The 18788-nt window shown below is 35.4% G+C and overlaps 1 protein-coding gene across 1 annotated transcript in view; it reads right to left on the bottom strand.

Moving 5' to 3' along the window:
- chl1b (cell adhesion molecule L1-like b) overlaps positions 1-18788 on the bottom strand; it is a 122492-nt gene that overhangs the window by 64501 nt on the left and 39203 nt on the right. The window contains exons 23-29 of the mRNA XM_073852578.1: positions 17035-17157; positions 10952-11128; positions 9060-9089; positions 8530-8604; positions 3486-3593; positions 1696-1857; positions 1214-1345 (exon numbers count right to left, since the gene is read on the bottom strand). Of these exons, the coding sequence (XP_073708679.1) occupies positions 1214-1345; positions 1696-1857; positions 3486-3593; positions 8530-8604; positions 9060-9089; positions 10952-11128; positions 17035-17157 (807 nt within the window). The remainder of the gene's footprint in view (positions 1-1213; positions 1346-1695; positions 1858-3485; positions 3594-8529; positions 8605-9059; positions 9090-10951; positions 11129-17034; positions 17158-18788) is intronic.

The raw sequence follows: 18788 nt of genomic DNA, 5'->3' as shown, positions 1-18788 counted from the left end.
TTTCTAACTTTCAATATGAAAAAGTCTCAGATTTCAAATTCTGTCTATTTCATCAGGAAATTCAAGCAATAAATACCGTTACGGCGTTCTTTGATGTGGCGTGATAGACCACTGTAGTTTATACTGGGTGCTCGCATATCTATACTCGCATGTGCGTATCAGATGCATAGCAAAAAAATTCGTCGTGACAGTTTCGTTTTTGTTCTATATCCAGTGCTCTGCTGCCACAATGGAGCGCGCTCGCCACCAACTGGACAGGGGTGGGAATTACAGTTACAATTTACAACAGATGACCCGCAGTGTAATCTGTCAAAATGACGGGCAGCCTTCAGATTTTTCCGTCACTGATTAAAAAAATACGTCAATGACGGACAATTTTTCGGTTAATGCGACCTATATATATATATATATATATATATATATATATACACACACACACACACACACACACACACACACACACACACACACACACACACACACACACACACACACACACAATAAATTATCAAGTCACACTGTAAATATGTGAAATCTTTACATACATGAATATATAAATAGGTGATTTAAGTATGTATTTAAAGGTAATTTATTTAACCCATTATCAAGAAATGCTGTAAATATGCTAACCTTAAATTACATTTACATACATAACGGTAATTTAAGGTTAGCCATTAACTACATTTCATATCAGCTGTTCCATTAACTTTTTTTATTCATTAAGATTATTGTTATTAAAATTGTACTGCATCAGCAAGCACATCTGCAAGTTCATATTAACACATGTAAATGAACGGATCTGGCTCATGCTGTTTCTGTGCAGTAATTAGAAAACTTTAACAGTCGCAAAGGTTACAGTGATTTAGAAGATCTAGTTAAAAATACAGCAATGTTATTGGGTAGAACCTAGAATCATACCCAATTTGCAGCCCCCAACGAAGACGTGCAAAATGTTCTAAATATAAACGCATTAGCATGTTTCATGTGCTACAGTGATGAGCGAGGTGTTAATGTGATACAATGTTTTTCCATCTTACTTTCAGTGTGTTTTTTACTTCTTACTAGGCTTTTTTAATTATAAAAGAAATCTCCAGACAGTTTTAGACATTTGTTAGGCTTTTCTGACTGTTATTTAGCGAATTCAGTCCACAATCACAAAAGAACTCTACAATTTTCTCCAGCAACTGATTTGTTTCATTGTGTGAGAGAATACCTGAGTACTTTCCGCCTTTATTTCGGTTCACAAAGCACGCTATGAGCACTATGAGGGTGAGCAGAGCTATGGCGCACATGAGCCCGATGAACCAGCCCTGGTTGGAGATGCTTCCGTGAATACTGGCCAGACCTGTGAGAGACAAAACAAGTCAGTGAGGACACTTCATTGACTGTTGACATCCACCGAGAACATCTTACACTAAATGAGAGACACCAGGCAAACTCCAGAATGGAAATGTGCAGATATTAATATTAAACTGCCAGACGGCATGTCTAATTAATCAACGGCAGAGGCTGATAAAGCATAATTCCTTTTATCAAGTCCACAGAACACATGCTCTGGGATGGACATGAGGCACACCACGCATGATAATTTTATCACAGGATGTTGCTCGCACTGTTGATGAGAGATGGGAAAGGAAGAGACAAAGACGATTCTGCTTTGCATTTCCGTCATCTCGGAGACTACGTTCTCCTCACCTTTGGCACTGGTCCTGATAACGTCTTCAAAAATACTAGAATTATCAACCCAGCTTTTAGTCATAAGACGCACTGTGTATTCAGTCCCAGGTTCGAGCCCTTCAATGAGGTGGAAAGTCTTAGAAGAATTTAGCGCATCGGAAATCTTCCAGTTACCTTCACCTAAAGGATGTACATAGTGGGTGATGTGGTGTTAGTATACTAAAACATCTCTACTATATATATATACACTTAATTATACTGTTTATATTATGAACAATTATTATGGCTGCCAAATTAACATGTTAATTCTGTGCAATCAAGTAGTTCGTGCAATTAATTTTTAAAAAATCTATGAAATTGAACATTTAACCTATGGGGGTTTGTAAATTCTTTGTAATTTATTCAAAATAAATAAAAAACAAAACTTTTTACTAATTGACAGCCTTAATAATTATTTTTTATATACAGTCAAACCAAAATTTGTTCAGACACCTTCAACATTTCTCACATTATCACAGTTTATTCGCTATGGTTTAGAAAATGGTCATAAAATATCAGGACAAATTCATCTTGATAATGTCAGATAACTTTGATAGAAAGGTATGTAATGAATTAGGTTGAATAGCTGTATTCAATAATACCAATTTAAGTCAACCAATTACCAAGCAATGCTTCATTTTGTTCAGCCTGTGGTGTAAAAAGATCACATTACCAATTAAAAAACATGAAAACATGGTAAGGTCATAGTGTCTGAATGATTTTTGGTCCCAAATTTTTATCAATTTTATTGGTAGTCCACTGTATGAAGAATTTTAGGGTATAATAGGTCACTTACATAAAAGAACTATAGTGTCCTACACCCTCTAGTAAAAAAAAAAAAATAAATAAAAAAAAATTATATCTGATGTCTAAATAATTTTTGGTTTGGCTGTATATATACTATAAATTATTAAAGGAGAAGTTCACATCCAGAACAAAAAATTATCATCTTGTCATCCAAGATGTTCATGTTTTACTTTCTTCAGTAGTAAAAAAGTTATGTTTTTTTAAGGAAACGATTTCAGAATTTTCTCCAAATAGTGTACTTCTATGGTGCCCCAGAGTTTGAACCTCCAAAATGCAGTTTAAATGCATCTTCAAAGGGCTCTATACGATCTCAGCCGAGGAAGAAGGGTCTTATCTACTGAAACGACCTGTTATTTAAAAAAAAAAAAGAAGACATTTTATATACTTTTTAACCTTAAATGTTCATCTTGTCTAGCTCTGCGTGAACTCTGTGTATTCCGGTTCAAGATAGTTAGGGTATGTCGAAAAACTCAATCTCACATTCTCCTCCAACTTCAAAACCAAAATAACTGATGGTTTTAAGACCCTTCTTCCTTGGCTGGAATCATTTAGAGCCCTTTGAAGCTGCATTTAAACTGCATTTTGGAAGTTCAAACTCGGGCGCTCTATAAGTCCACTATATGGAGAGAAATCCTGAAATGTTTTCCTCAAAAAACATAATTTCTTTACGACTGAAGAAAGAAAGACATGAACATCTTGGATGACAAGGGGGAGTAAATTATCTGTACATTTTTGTTCTGGAAGTGAACTTCTCCTTTAATAAATCTATATAGCAAATTTTAAATCCAAGATGATGCCCTAAAGGCTACAGAAATCACTAATTAACTTATTTTTGATTGAAATTACTTGACTTTGTAAACTACACAAACACTATGTAGAACTTAGACAAGAGTGAGAAATACTATTCAGCCTCAAAATTTAATTTATAAGAACAAGCATGGAGAACAGTAAGAAAAGCTTACGGTTGTTCATAAAGGCAACATATAACTCTGACTCCGTCTGCTCTGTGCCTGGAATCCAGCTGATATTTGCAAAGTTGTGACTAACTGAGGTGCTAATATTCAACAAAGCTGAGAAAAGAGAGAAATGACACAGAGGGTTAGTATTGTAAATGACACGAAAAAGATTGTTAGGTGTAGTTAGACTTGGAGGAGAAAGAGCGCCTGCTTTATTTTCTTTAAATTCACTGCTATATGAACTTTTATGAGCCATATTTTTCAATTTGTAATGCATTAAGCTGCAATTTAATGCCAAAAAAATGTACTGCCTGCTCACACCAAGGATGATAACTATGACAATAAAGATGTTTTAAAAATCCTACTAAATATTGTTGGAATCGTGATTTTTTTTCCCCCAGCTGATAAAGTCAGAATCTATCCTGCTTTAATGCACCCAAACATTTAAAGTGGCAGATGACAAAACTGCACTGTGTGCTTAATAAGCACAATGTTATTATGAGCTGGTGTGGATGCTAATATAGTTATGGTTATAGTTATTGTTGTTGGTGTGAACGGTCCTTAGCACTGTCCAAACCAGGCGTGAAACTAGAGATAGAAATAATAAAAGCATTTGTTTCAATGTAAAGTACTTTCCACAACCCCTACCCACAACACTCTTAAAAATAAAGGTTCCAAAAGGGTGTTTTTGCAGTGATGCCATAGAAGCACAATTGTTGGTTCCCTGAAGAACCTTTCAGAGATCAGTTTCTAAAAGAACCATTCCTTCGAGTAAAGAACTTTTCGGCTATAAAGAACCTTTTCTGTATTTGTGTGAACAGTCCTTAACACTGTTCTATCCAACAGTCCTTAAAGTAGTAGTTCACTTTCAGAGCAAAAATGCACAGATAATGTACTCACCCCATTGTCATCCAAGATGTTCATGTCTTTCTTTCTTCAGTTGTAAGGAAATCATGTTTTTTGAGGAAAACATTTCAGGATTTCTCTCCATATAATGGACTTCTATGGTGCCCCCGAGTTTGAACTTCCAAAATGCAGCTTCAAAGGGCTCTAAACAATCACAGCCGAGAAAAGAACAGTCTTATCTAGCAAAACAATTGTTTTTTGTTTAAATTACAATTTGCATACTTTTTAACCTTAAATACTCGTCTTGTCTAGCTCTGTGTGTACTCTGTGTAGAGATTAAAAAGTCAATAAATTGTAAATGTTTTTAGAAAATAACTGATTGTTTAGCTAGACAAGACACTTCTTCCTCGGCTGGGATCATTTAGAGCCCTTTGAAGCAGCATTTAAACTGCATTTTGGAAGTTCAAACTCAGGGGCACCATAGAAGTCCATTATATGGAGAAAAATCCTGAAATGTTTTCCTCAAAAAACATAATTTCTTTACGACTGAAGAAAGAAAGACATGAACATCTTGGATGGCAAGGGGGTGAGTACATTATCTGTACATTTTTGTTCTGAAAGTGAACTACTCCTTTAACACTGCCCTAACAAGGCGTGAAACTAGAGATAGAAATAATAAAAGCATTCGTTTCTTCATTCTTAAAAAAGGGTGTTCCAAAAGGGTGTTATTGCAGTGATGCCATAGAAGAACCATTTTTGGTTCCCCAAAGAACATTTCAGTGAACAGTTCCTAAAAGAACCATTTTGAAAAAATTTTCGACTATAAAGAACCTTTTCTGCATTTGAAAGGTTCTTTGGATGTTTAAGGTTCTTCACTGAACCCCTGATGCCAATAAAGAACCTTTATTTTTAAGAGTGAAGGCAACCCGATTGGTCTAAAGTCTAGCTCCGCATAACAAAATATTGTGCTGCTTTATGTCAACTTGGAATTAAAATAATTATAAAAAAATAAAATAAAAACAACAACTGAGTTGTTCACAAATAAGTGATTCAGTGGAAACCCTCATAATAACTCATTTACTCATAAATACATTAATTTCACTAGTAGATATTACCAGTGAAGTAAGAAACACTGGAGCGTTTAAACTAATTCAAAGTAATTACCAGTTTGACAAAGATGTTTTTACTACTTAGGAGCTCATAATTACTGTAATTGTATCATGTGAACAATAAATGTGTTTTGATTGGCTGGTAGTTTGTTACGTCACAGAGCATTTTTACTTTAATTGTGGTCAAACTAATTACTTGTCACTGGAAACCCGAGTGTCGCGGCTGGTTAGGACACAGCGTAAAGAAATTAGCGTGATGGGATGTCACAAACAAAAAGCGGATCTTGAGATGATAGAATGGAGTGCGGTTTAATTTCCATCAGAAACATAGCTGCAAGTCTTCTGTAATTAAATGACTAATTAAGGACCCGAAATAATGATGTGCTCGTTAGACTGGGCGAAATAAGAAGAAATAATAAGAGATAATTTTAGACAGAGTCGCAGAGTAATAATTACGCAGTCACCCAAGTCTGAGAGCGGCAGAACGACCTGAACACAGCGTACGCTGTTTCTATTCAGGAAGCCAAAAGTATTGGACTTGGACAATTGCTACCTACACGGCATGCCACTGGAGCTATATCAATCACAGATAACTTGTGTTTTCATCACCTTCAGGTGTAGCAATTAGGCAGACTGTTGTCTGCTGTCAAAACTCATTACCACACATCTCAATCACACAACACCTCTCCCTTTGGGCAAAACATGCAAATGGAACACATTTATTCTCAGGCTCTTTTCAGGAATCCATCTGCACCAAAGGACCGTGGCTATCCTGCCCATCGCCTATGCCTGAATGACATCCTCTAATCGTGATGCGTTTCCATCCACCCTGTTATTGTAGAAATTGCGTTAATCATCGGTGCGGTGTGACACCTTTGCTTGACACAGAAATGGCGCTATAAATATTGAGCAAGCTAGCTGGAGGTTTGTCAGTCCACATCTGCCGCCACAGTGGGAGGGAGGAAAGCTCTCGCCACACGTGTACTGCAAGACTGCTTCCGAAAGCCACTTTTGTGGGGAAATTTAGCAACAGAATTTAAACGGCTTCCTCTTATCCATTTAAAAGCTACTTCTGTGCTACATCAGCACTGTTTCTCAGTCCTCCTATAAATCCCAGCAAATCAGACTTTGACACTTCATACATAAATACACTACCGTTTGGGGTCAGTAAGTCTGATTTGGTTTTATTTACTTATTTTAAAGAAACTTTATTCATCAGATTATATTGCGGTTTTTACAAGTTTTCAGCAGTGATAATATTGCTTCTTGAGCATCAAATCAGCATATTAGAATGATTTCTGAAGGATCATGTGACACTGAAGACTAGAATAATGATGCTGAAAATCTAGCTTTGTAAATGTAAATTTTTATATGTATTTCAAATATATAATAGCTGTAATCATAATTCACAATATTACTGTTTTTTTAGGGCTGGGGTTTGACACAAATTTTACAATTTGATTCAAATCTGATTCACAAGCTTGCGATTCGATTTAATATCGATTATTTTGAATATATATCAGGTACAGCACATTCCAAAAAAGGGGAAAAAAATCTCACATAATGCAAAATCATGAGAATCAGTTGGTACAACATATTTAAATTACAAGTTAAAATTAACTTTTTGTATACAAGTGCTTAAATTACACTCAAGTTTTATTAATAATAAAGTTACATATGTACATAATTTGAAATATTTGTTTGAAATATGAATATTTAAATGCCAGCTGTCATAAAAACTTGACAGATTTAGGCTATTCAAACATTAAATATTGAAGAACAGTAAAAACTATTTATAATTAATATATTGTATGGTGCAGCGCCAAAATGGCATTCATTGTTTGAATACTGTAATAAAATTTGAAATTTGAAACTTTGTTTCATAACAAAAGTAACAAAGCACAAAGCCTATTGTAAGTTATTGAATGGGAGGTGTGTAACAATGTTCTGTTTATTAACTAAAAACTGGCTTGACTACTCAATTTTTGGTATTTAAGAAACTACACTATATTGCCAAAAGTATTGGGACACCAATACTTTTTGACTACTGTAGAAATTTCCATGGGTACAAATCTTAATGTTTAAGCATATAATGATATTCTAGGGGATTGTGTGCTTCTAATTTGATAGCAACAGCTTTGACAGGACCTTTTTCTATTCTAACATGACAATGCCTCTGTGTATAAGGTTCAAAAAGAAATAATTGATTCAGTTAGTGTGGAAGAACTTGACTGGTCTGCAGAAAGCAAAGTCCTAATCCCAGCTGAACATCTCAGAAGTGACTTTAAATGCAGACTTTGAGCCAAAAACTCCTCACCAAACACCAATGACTTGTAACTATGGGTACAGTCATTTTTGACACTTCCAAAATGGTTGAAACAGAGATGGAAACACATTTTATAAATACATGAATTGTTTCCCTCTTTGTTGCCACAGTTTTGTAAGTGCCTTTTTCTGTTCTAAAGAAGGGGTGTCCCAATACTTTTATCCATATAGTGTATGTACAAGTCATTGGTGTTTGGTAATGAGTTTTTGGCTCAAGGTCTGCATTTAAAGTCACTCCAGAGGTGTTCAGATGAGATTAGGACTTTGCTTTCTGCAGACCAGTCAAGTTCTTCCACACTGACTGAATCAATCATTTCTTTTTGAACCTTGCCTTATACACAAAGGCATGTTAGAATTGAAGAGGGTGCTGTCAAAACTGTTGCTGTAAAATTAGAAGCACACAATCCCCTAGAATATCATTATATGCTTAAATATTAAGATTTTTACTCATGGAAATTACTAAATAAGTCAAACCTGTTCAATACTTTTGGCAATATAGTGTATATTGCTTAGTAAAAACAAGAACCGATTAAAATAGAGAAATCAATACTTTTGAATTTTTACCCAGCCCTACTGTTATAATTGTATTTTTGATTAAAAAAAAAATGCTGCTTAAGTGATCATAATGTAATGACTTCCATCTTACCAACCCCAAAGTTTTGAATGTGTTTCTATTATTGCAAAACAGAACATTTGTCGAGTTTACTGGCATAAAAGCCCAATTTGTCCCTTGTTTGTTCTTTCAGACTTGTTTTTGTGTGGTTTAGTACCTATAGAAGTAAGAGTAGCATTAGCCACAGGGGAAACAGTGGTTTTTCTTGGAGGAAATTGTGAGCCGGATTTTCCTGGAAAGACAGAGAGCATTTTAAATGGATTGAAATATTCTAAGGGCGTGATGTGGCTAAGACAGAAGCAGCCATGTGATGTACTAAAAAAGTGGGAGCTAAATGAAATAAAAAAAATTGTCTATGTTAGCTGAACCATAGGACAATGCAAGAAATATATCGAATGGATTGAACAGGATTAAATGAAACAAATCAATTAGTTTCAGCTACCAGAGCAGATGACAGGTTAATAGTGAGATTTATCTATTTTAGCAACCATCTATGGAAGACCTCTACTATCAGCTAGATAGAGAAAAGAAAAAAAGCATTATGCTGCTACAGTATATAAAAATGAAATGATTATCCTAATATAAACACATGCATTTTCAAGACAGATTCCTAGAATACAGCTACAATTTTATTCTCTAGTCTAGTCTAGCCATTTCTAGTGCTAAAGAAAACAGAAGACGTCATACTGATGTTGAAAGAGGCCACATCTGTTGAAGCTGGCAAAACAAAAGCAATAAAGCAATGAAAAAGACATATTGCAGGGACGACAGAAAGACACTGAAATCACGACAACTTTAGTCCATAAGACAGCTTGTTTACAAGACAGCAGTGCCTGTTACCGAAGCATTAAAGCGGGAATGCAATAGCAAGAAGCTTGGAAAATTCCATTCTAAAGTATTTAAAAATATGATATATTTTTAAATGCCTCACCACAAATATTGAAATGCATGTGTGCATGTAGCAGATGGAAATACCATGGTACATGATATATATATATATATATATAGGGAAAAACTAAGATACTCATTTACCATGGTATGTGCATGGAAACTAAGTTATTTCAAAGAATACAATGTTTTTACCAAGTTTCCTGGCCTAAAACAGGGTATTGCCATGGTATCATGTCCAGAAAAACATGGAAATAGGGCTGTAACTAACTGAAATATCTTGGATATTTTCTTTACACTAGTCTAAAACAAGACATATGTGACCCTGGACCACAAAACCAGTCTTAAGTAGCACGTGTATACTGTATTTGTAGCAATAGCCAAAAATACATCAAAAATACATAAAATTATCGATTTTTCTTTTATGCCAAAAAGCACTAGGATATTAAGTAAAGATCATGTTCCATGAAGATATTTTGTAAATGTCCTACCGTACTGTAAATATATCAAAACTTAATTTTTGATTAGTAATATGCATTGCTAAGTATTTCATTTGGACAACTTTAAAGGTGATTTAGATTTTTTTGCACCCCAGATTCCAGATTTTCAAATAGTTGTATCTCAGCCAAATATTGTCATATTCTAACAACAAATAAACTAAACGTATTACTAAAAAGCTTATTTATTCAGCTTTCAGGTTAAAAATGAACACTTATGACTGGTTTTGTGGTCCAGGGTTACATATTATGAATCCAAATTAGCCCAAAATCTCAAAATTTGACAGTACATAAAAAACAACAGCATGATTTTGCCTGTAGTGGCTTCCTTAAAACAATTTTCTTGGCAGTATTGTTGTTTGATAGGTATTTATCAAGGTACTTAGTCAAATACACTATGGTTTCACCATGTTTCATGGCCAGAAAACACGGTATTGTCATCGTAACATGTCCAGAAATACATGAAAATACCATGATACTTTGAAATCATCTGATTTTCTTGATGTATACTGGTCATGGTTAGGCGGCTGTTTCCCTCTGACACATAAAGATATCTCCCCTCACATCAGAGCAGTCATTTGTTTTCTTGACTGCTTTCTATTACTCTTCCGAATATTGGAATTATGCTTTGGGATTTTCATCTCGATCATATTTCTTCCATAAACACAACTTCCTTATGAACCCTCAGCGAAACGGAAATAAACAGCACTTTATCAACAATCTGCTAACTGCCGATGATAAGTATGGCAGCGTGAACCATTAATCATGATAAATGTGCTGTAAATTCTCAGTTGCGTGTTTTTTTCTTTTAATATATTTTTTGATGTTGATTACCAACTTATTCCTATGTCTCTAATAATAACAATCCAACATTTCCATCCCCAAAGGCAACATATGATTTCTTCTTCCTTTTTGCAGGCAAGCTTTTACCCTCAAATCAATAAGCGCTTGGTCTTCCAAGACAGTGATGAATGCAGCCCAGTCGCACACTGTTATGATATTGTTTAGCTATAAAGAAATGCTTAGATGGGCATATGAAAAGCTTGGTGAGATGGGAGGTCGAAATAATGTCCCCTGCATTCGCCGGGTCGATGCCCATAACAACAGCAACTTGGTCATCCATGTCAGAGAGCCAGATTCAGGCTGACTCCCCCGAGACACCCCCACCCCTGAGCAGCTGCTGCCCATACTCACTGGCTTCGGGGACAGTGGTGCGCTCCTCGCTGGCAGCTGGTCCACAGCCCACCCGCGTGCAGCACCGTAGGTAAAACTTGTATTTGCTCAGTGCTTCCAGATCCTGGAGGTGCAGCTTATTGCTGTCAGCAGAGATGTTGAGGCTCATCAGAGAACCTAGCTCCTCTGTGTCATTTACTAAAAAGAAAAAAGGAAACAGAGCATACTATCAGTGCAAGGTATAGTACATTTCCAAACAATTCATATCCACCTTATACTTAAAGAAGTAAGCCTATGGGCGAGACTTCCGGTTAAGAATCTATGAATATTATACAGATTATAAACAAGAAAGAAAGCCATGCAGCAAAGCGACATGTGTTCATCATGTGTTATGGTTGGTCGCTCAGCTGGACTGGTAGCAGGAAGGCCATGTCATTGAAATGTCAGATGTGTTTAGTCAGCCAGAGGTCAAATTCAGGGATTTTTATACTGGCACAGACACAGACTCAGACTGACAGTCTGCACTAAGATTGTCACAATACCCAAAATGTGGTAGTGGATGACAATAAGGTTGTCACGATACTATGTCATATGGTATGATGCAAAAGTATCACAATGTTATTGCATGGATTGCATGTCATGGCTATTTTTTTGATTACACAATGTATAAATATTTATTTAAAAAAAGTGTAATAAACACACTTCTTTCATTAAGTTAAATATTAATAAAGTGTTTCCAAGAAATTACTGGTAAACAGTCAGCAATAGGGAACAAAGAAATAAATGAAGGCTAAACACAACAGGTGGATAGTGTAAATATTTTAACTAATAGATATTGTCACAATTCCCCAGTTAATTTATCACAGTACATCAATACATTTAATTTTGTATTGCGAGATTTTTTTAAATATTACGTTTCAATAACAATAGATAAGGGATTATCTAATTAAAACACTCTAATTTGCATACATTTTCCAGAACAGCAATTTGAACATTGGATCACGCCAGGTTCAAAACACTTGTTACATTTCGTTGACATTATGGTGATTTTTGCAAAGAGGATTTTGGATGATTTCACAATATTTTAGGGGAAAAAACAGGTAAATGATTTATGAACAAAACCCACTGTAAAAACAGAACAGAGTTAAAAACAAAACTGCAAAGTTTGGAGTATGTAAGTGTTATCAAGGTGGAGATTTCTGTCTCAGTGCATTGGAAAAACTCAAATTTGAAGAAAACGGCCTTGAAAGATATGTTTTGTAATTTTTTTTCATAAAATACACTTAACACTTAAAGGAATAGTTCATCCAAAACTGTGTCATTAATTACTCACCCTCATGTCATTACAAACCCATAAGACCTTTGTTCATCTTCAGAACACAAATTAAGATATTTTTAATGAAATCCAAGAGCTTTTTGACCCTGCATAGACAGCAACGCAACTACCACATTTACAGTCCGCATCAGTGGTTCATCCTTAATTTTATGAAGCTACGAGAATACGTTTTGTGAGCAAAAAAAGCAAAAATAACAACGTTGTGGTACTCTCCTAAACACACGTCAAAGACTGACACAGAAGAGAGGAAATGGTTGAATAAAGTTGTTATATTTGTTTTCTTTGTGGAGGTTTTGTAACATCATAAAATTACATTTGAATGACTGATGTCACATGGACTATTTTAACAATGTGCTTAGTAACGTTCTGGACCTTGAATGTTATAGTTGTGTTGCTGTCTATGCAGGGTCAGAAAGCTCTTGGATTTCATCAAAAATATCTTAATTCGTGTTCCGAAGATAAAACAAAAGTCTTATTGTTTTAAAACGACATGAGGGTGAGTAATTAATGACAGAATTTTCATTTTTGGATGAACTATCCGTTTAAATGTGTATTATTTACTAGTCTGAAAACATGTTATGAAAGCAACATAACCCAAAATCTCTAAATTGAGTATAGCATGAAAAAAAAACAATGGTTTTGCCTGTAGTGTCTTGATGCGTTATATACTATTAGACACAATTTTTAAACATTTTGACACAAAGCAGATTTTCTCTCTTTTTTGCATTCACTCATGCCAAACCACTTGTGTTTGCATTAATAACCCTGGCAAGAACTGCAGTTGACCTTTCACGCTTCACAGCGAGGGATGAGCATTATTTACAGATGATGCACACACATAAGCATGTGTGCGTTTGAAAGTAGCCGTCAGGCAGCACTTGTGCACCGCATTGGGTACTACCAATTATAACAGCATTTCCTGTCCATGTGCTAATTTCAATTCAATTCAATTCAAGTTTATTTGTATAGCGCTTTTACTAGTCTGAAAACATGTTATGAAAGCAACATAACCCAAAATCTCTAAATTGAGTATAGCATGAAAAAAAAAACAATGGTTTTGCCTGTAGTGTCTTGATGCGTTATATACTATTAGACACAATTTTTAAACATTTTGACACAAAGCAGATTTTCTCTCTTTTTTGCATTCACTCATGCCAAACCACTTGTGTTTGCATTAATAACCCTGGCAAGAACTGCAGTTGACCTTTCACGCTTCACAGCGAGGGATGAGCATTATTTACAGATGAGCATTATTTACACATAAGCATGTGTGCGTTTGAAAGTGGCCGTCAGGCAGCACTTGTGCACCGCATTGGGTACTACCAATTATAACAGCATTTCCTGTCCATGTGTTAATTTCAATTAAATTCAATTCAAGTTTACTTGTATAGCGCTTTTCACAATACAAATCGTTTCAAAGCAGCTGTACAAAAAAAAAAAAAAATGTAGGCTACTACAATATATTTAGTAGCTTATTAGTGGTGACTACTGTATGTTAAGTATATGTACATATGGTATAAATATTAAAAACAGTAATGGTGTAATCAAAAACAGATGATGAACACTAAAGCCCCGTTCACACTAGACGCGACTTCTGTCGCTGCATGTCGCCAGAGGCTGGCGATGAGGTCGCGAGTGGGCGTTCTAATTACTGGTTGCTTAGTAACGTCATTTAACAGACGTTTTTATCCAAAGCAACTTTGGAAACAAAGACAAGCAGGTTACAATTCATTTTAATGCAGTTAACATTATTTTTGTATGTGGGCATGGACATGTCATATAAAACAGGACAATCACTGCTGGAGCTAAAAGGAGAATGATCACAGGCACTATCGTCTTCTTTCCTATTGGCTGTCGCTCCCGAAAGTCGCTCTTCATTTGCATAAAGTTTAGAGATTCTGAACTTTGTCGCGTCGCTGGACACGCCCACATCCGGTCGCCAACGGTCGCTGACGGCCGCTGTCGCTCTCGTCGCCGGAAATCGCCAGCTCTCCATTGAAATGAATGGGATCGCGTCGCTTAGTCGCTGCATGTCGCGTGTAGTGTGAATGGGGCTTAATAGTAATGATTATGTGTAGCAATCAAACTTGTAGAAAAATGGTGTAGTGCTGTATGTTGTTTCAAGGCTGGCATCATCGGCGGTCCTCTGGGGGGATGGCATTGATGTGTTATTAAGCTATTACGCTTATGTTGTGTAAACACGTTTGGGTCTGCACTGCAACATGTTCTGGATTCCCTCTTTCCTCCCAATAATTCCCAATAAGTCTGTCAAAGAAAAATAAATAAATAAAAAAAACACTATTTCTGAATCCTCCATAAGTAATTCACAATGTGTGAATTGTTAACTCTATCCGATTTCAGCGTAGTTGGATCTGGCTGCGGGCCATCTGTGCAGTGGCTCTTTAATCCCAGTTGCTATTTTCCATTCGACGGGTACAGCTGTGTGCTCTCTCGCCAGCATTTTACACACCACTTTCTTCAAGGGGACTTCAATGAGCCCACTTCAAAGGGAGCACAATGGTTGTAGCAAGCTCTCCTGATGAAAATGTCGCTTCTTTTAATACGCAACCTGACACTTGGCCTCAATGATCAGCCGCAGCATCAAACACAATTAGCTGACGAGGCCTCCCAGACTGTATGCATCACAATCAGCGCCGTCATCATTCCTGCTGGGATCTGGTTGCGTGTTGAGCGGCGCACGTGCCCAGCCTGGTGTTGTGATACGATGCATGTAGAACAGCTTAGGGTCAGCGCGAGAAAGGGGGTCGGCTTGATCACAATGGTATACCGGGTCACAAATGTCTTTCCCATGAGCGCTTTGCACTACCTACGTGCCATGATTGTGTAAACCAGGGTTTCCCTGGGGTTTGTGAGGGAAATGCAGGGACTTCAAAAAGCTAATAATTCATTAAACCATAAAAAGGTCAAAATAAAACAAATAAATTAAAAATTAAAACTAACACTAAAAAAAATTGTTAAATATTTTATTTAGTGGTTATGTGACCACGAAGCAACATAAGATAACTTATTTATTTAAATTATTTAAAATTATTTAAATATAATCTTAAAAACTTTTAGGTCAAAGGGGTTCGGCTAACAAAACAGTTTGGTGATCAGACTACAAGCAGACCTTGTATTTCTTGAAAAAATAAAGGGGAGCCAATTTTCCCCAGGGGATAGCACAATGTAAAACTTAATAGCTTTGCTCATGAATATTAATTTAATGTGGTTGTTTACCCAGCAGTCCAACTGATTTGACTTCAGTTAAACATACTGCAATAATATTTATTTATTTTTATTTATTTGCAAATTTTGCTATTAAATTATCTTTCAAAACAAGATTTTAAAATAAGATTTCTTTTTTTTTATTTAAAAAAATACCACCATCACTTTTTTCTCAGAAAAGCATGATACAAACTCACAATTCTGACTTTTTTTCTCAGAAATGTGAGATATAAACTCGCAATTGCGAGTTATAACGTCAGAATTGTGAGATATAAACACAATTCTGAGAAATAAGGTCAGAATTGGATGATATAAACTTGCAATTGCAAATTATAAATTTAGAACTGCAAGATACAAACTTGCAATTGTGAGAGAAAAAAAAACTATTCTGACTTTATTTGTTGCAATTGTGAGTTTATATCCTGCAATTCTGACTTTGTATCTAGTAATTCTGACTTTATAACTTGCAATTGTGAGTTTATATCTCAGTTCTGAGATTATTACCTTTTTTATTTTTTATTCAATGGCAGGAACGGGCTACCATAATGTTTAATATATTACATGAAGTTGATTTTTAACTAGAAAAGAATTAAAAAATGTAAAAATCTTTAAAACTGACTGCAGTGCAGTAACCATAGTGTTAACAAGGTTACAGGGGTTTCTGAATGGTACAAAAGTTGTTTTTTATGTGGTTGGCTACAATTATTCTTAATCTTATCACTAAATTTAAAATATATAAAAAAAAAAAAAACAGGTATTTACAGATTTGCTTTACAATGTTTTGCTTTTCCCTACAGGGCATCACTTAACCACTAGTAGGATGTGCATTGTTAACCCGCTACGTTTATGTAATCAGCAGTGTTTCTCACTGTAAATCCTAATTAAAACCAAAGCATACTCTAATGGCATGCAGTAAATAGCTGTTTAATTCACTAGTGTGCCTTCAATTCGATATAACAGGACCTGTATAATAAAAATAAGCAAATTGAGTGAGGCAACTTTAACAAGTCAAAGTAATTGTTTTCCATAAATCATTTAGCAAATATACAACTGTGTCTTATTGAGGTCCTGTGCAGTTATTTTCATAATACTGTAGTCCCTGTTGAATATAAGATGCAGCCGCCAACCCTAAGGTAGGTGGCACAACAATATCTCCTAGTGGTGAGACGTAGGCATCACCCGATGTAATGATACAAGAACCATTAAAGAGCACTTTGCTCTTTTTGTATGCCCAAATCTGAATCTGCATCACGGGGAACATATTGACACAGGGCAATAGCTTTTTTATGTTTTGTAGTCTGACCCTAAGTGACATGAACAGAGTCCTAAAATTCTAAAAATATTCAATGCAAATCCAGTGGTTTGTGGTTTCGCTGTCGAATCACTGTAATGACCAGTAATGCCGCTGTGTCATGGGCCATGTCAGAAATGAATATCAGTAATAAAAGCTGTTTACTCAAACCCCAGCGCATAACCCTCACAGCAAGATGCAGACGTTTATAGCTAGGGTTATGAACAAATTGGAAATGCAATGTTCACATACTTAGCTGATATTGGAGGATGTAGCCAATTATGACACCATTTGCGTCAACCGGAGGAGACCAGGTCAAGGTGACCTTGTGTTTCTGGATGTTTGTAACACTGAAAGCAGCTGGTTGACCAGGAGCTGAAGGTAGGGAAAGAAAGAAAGAGTTGACAGATATATTAATAATTTAAAGGAACATTTCACACAAAAATGGCCATTATTATTCATTTGTTCATTTAGAAACTTTGTGACTTTCTTTCTTCTTTCAAAGACATTTTCCCTTTCTTTAAATTTATGTTTTATTGATAAAATTGATGTTTTAATGTCATTTAAATTTATGTTTGAATGTAAGCTACACTGTTACATTATAACATTAAATTGAATTAAATGTGTTTAATCAGAAATGGCTCTATTTTACTTTGCAGTTTGACTGGCCCATTTTTGCTGATCAGCCGGCCCAGTTTACCTGAACACTGCTATCTCAAAAAATGTGGGGCAGCTAATGTTTCAAAACCTGTAGGGCCTGAATAATTTTATTTTATTGCATCAATTCAACACAAAAATATTAAAAACACTCCTTATTAATCATAGGAACACAGTTAAATGTCATACATGGGTTTTTTGTTAGTGTCCTAAGTGATTAACCAAAAAGCGTCCCAATTTACCTAATAATCACCCTACTCTATTTGTAGCAGAACAGCAGGCAACATTTGAGACATACTATGTCATAATTGCATGAAAAACTAAGCGACAGCATGATATGTTATGTGCAACCTGTCACCATTTAAACTGTCCTATCAATCATCTTGTCACAGCCAACATCTTCTATATTTAATTTCCTATCATATTGGAGAAAAATTAAGCAGCATGTCGATCTGCCAGTCAGTAACTTGTGCATGACGCAAGTTAATGACCAAACTTAACTTTATAAACATTCATTGTGTTGTTGCAGATAAACTAAATGAATATTTCTTCATGTAACTGAGTATTAATCACTTAACCCCCTATACTTAGCTGTATTTCTCACAAATGTGCCATGTTTGTAGTGTTTAAACACTTTTTATTCTTATTTGTAGTTCTATTCAAATCCTTATCCACTATCCATTAGAGTGTGCATGGATTTGCAACATAATATGATTTAGGACACACTCATTCTAATTTCGAATTCTATTTAGGATGTAAATTATGTCTTTTTATGTAAACTAAAGGCTGGAACACACTGCACAACTAAAATTGGAACATATTTTAACATAACATTAGGGATCACACACTTTATGACTTTGGAAATGGTTACAGAGAACAAGTGGGCATTATATTGTAACCTAAATGACTGAGGATTAAACGCTACCAGAATTTTAAAGTCTTTTCAAAACCAATAAACTCACACAGAAGCATGGAAAACGAAAACAATGTGTTCTGAAATCAGCTAAAAATATCAAATGTGTCCCAAATGCTTCATTTGGACAGAAAGTCTGAAGCTAAAAAAAAAATAAAAATCTGTGCCTGAAGTACATGATGCGATTTTTTGTGAAATCTGTCAAATCCAACTGGCCAAAACCTGCACAGTGGCTCTGACTTTCATCAACTAATGTCTACTCATCCTGACTGCAAATTGGGACAAAAAATCTGTGCAAAAGCCTTAAAGGGATAGTTCACCCAAAAAATAAAATTCTGTCATTAATTACTCACCCTCATGTCGTTTCAAAACCTGTAAGACCTTTGTTCATCTTTGGAACACAAATTACAGTTTTTTTCAGTCGCTAACAAGCGTT

The sequence above is a fragment of the Garra rufa genome, chromosome 12 (assembly GCF_049309525.1).
Source record: "Garra rufa chromosome 12, GarRuf1.0, whole genome shotgun sequence".
NCBI lineage: Eukaryota > Metazoa > Chordata > Actinopteri > Cypriniformes > Cyprinidae > Garra > Garra rufa.
This window is presented reverse-complemented; position numbering and strand designations above follow the sequence as displayed.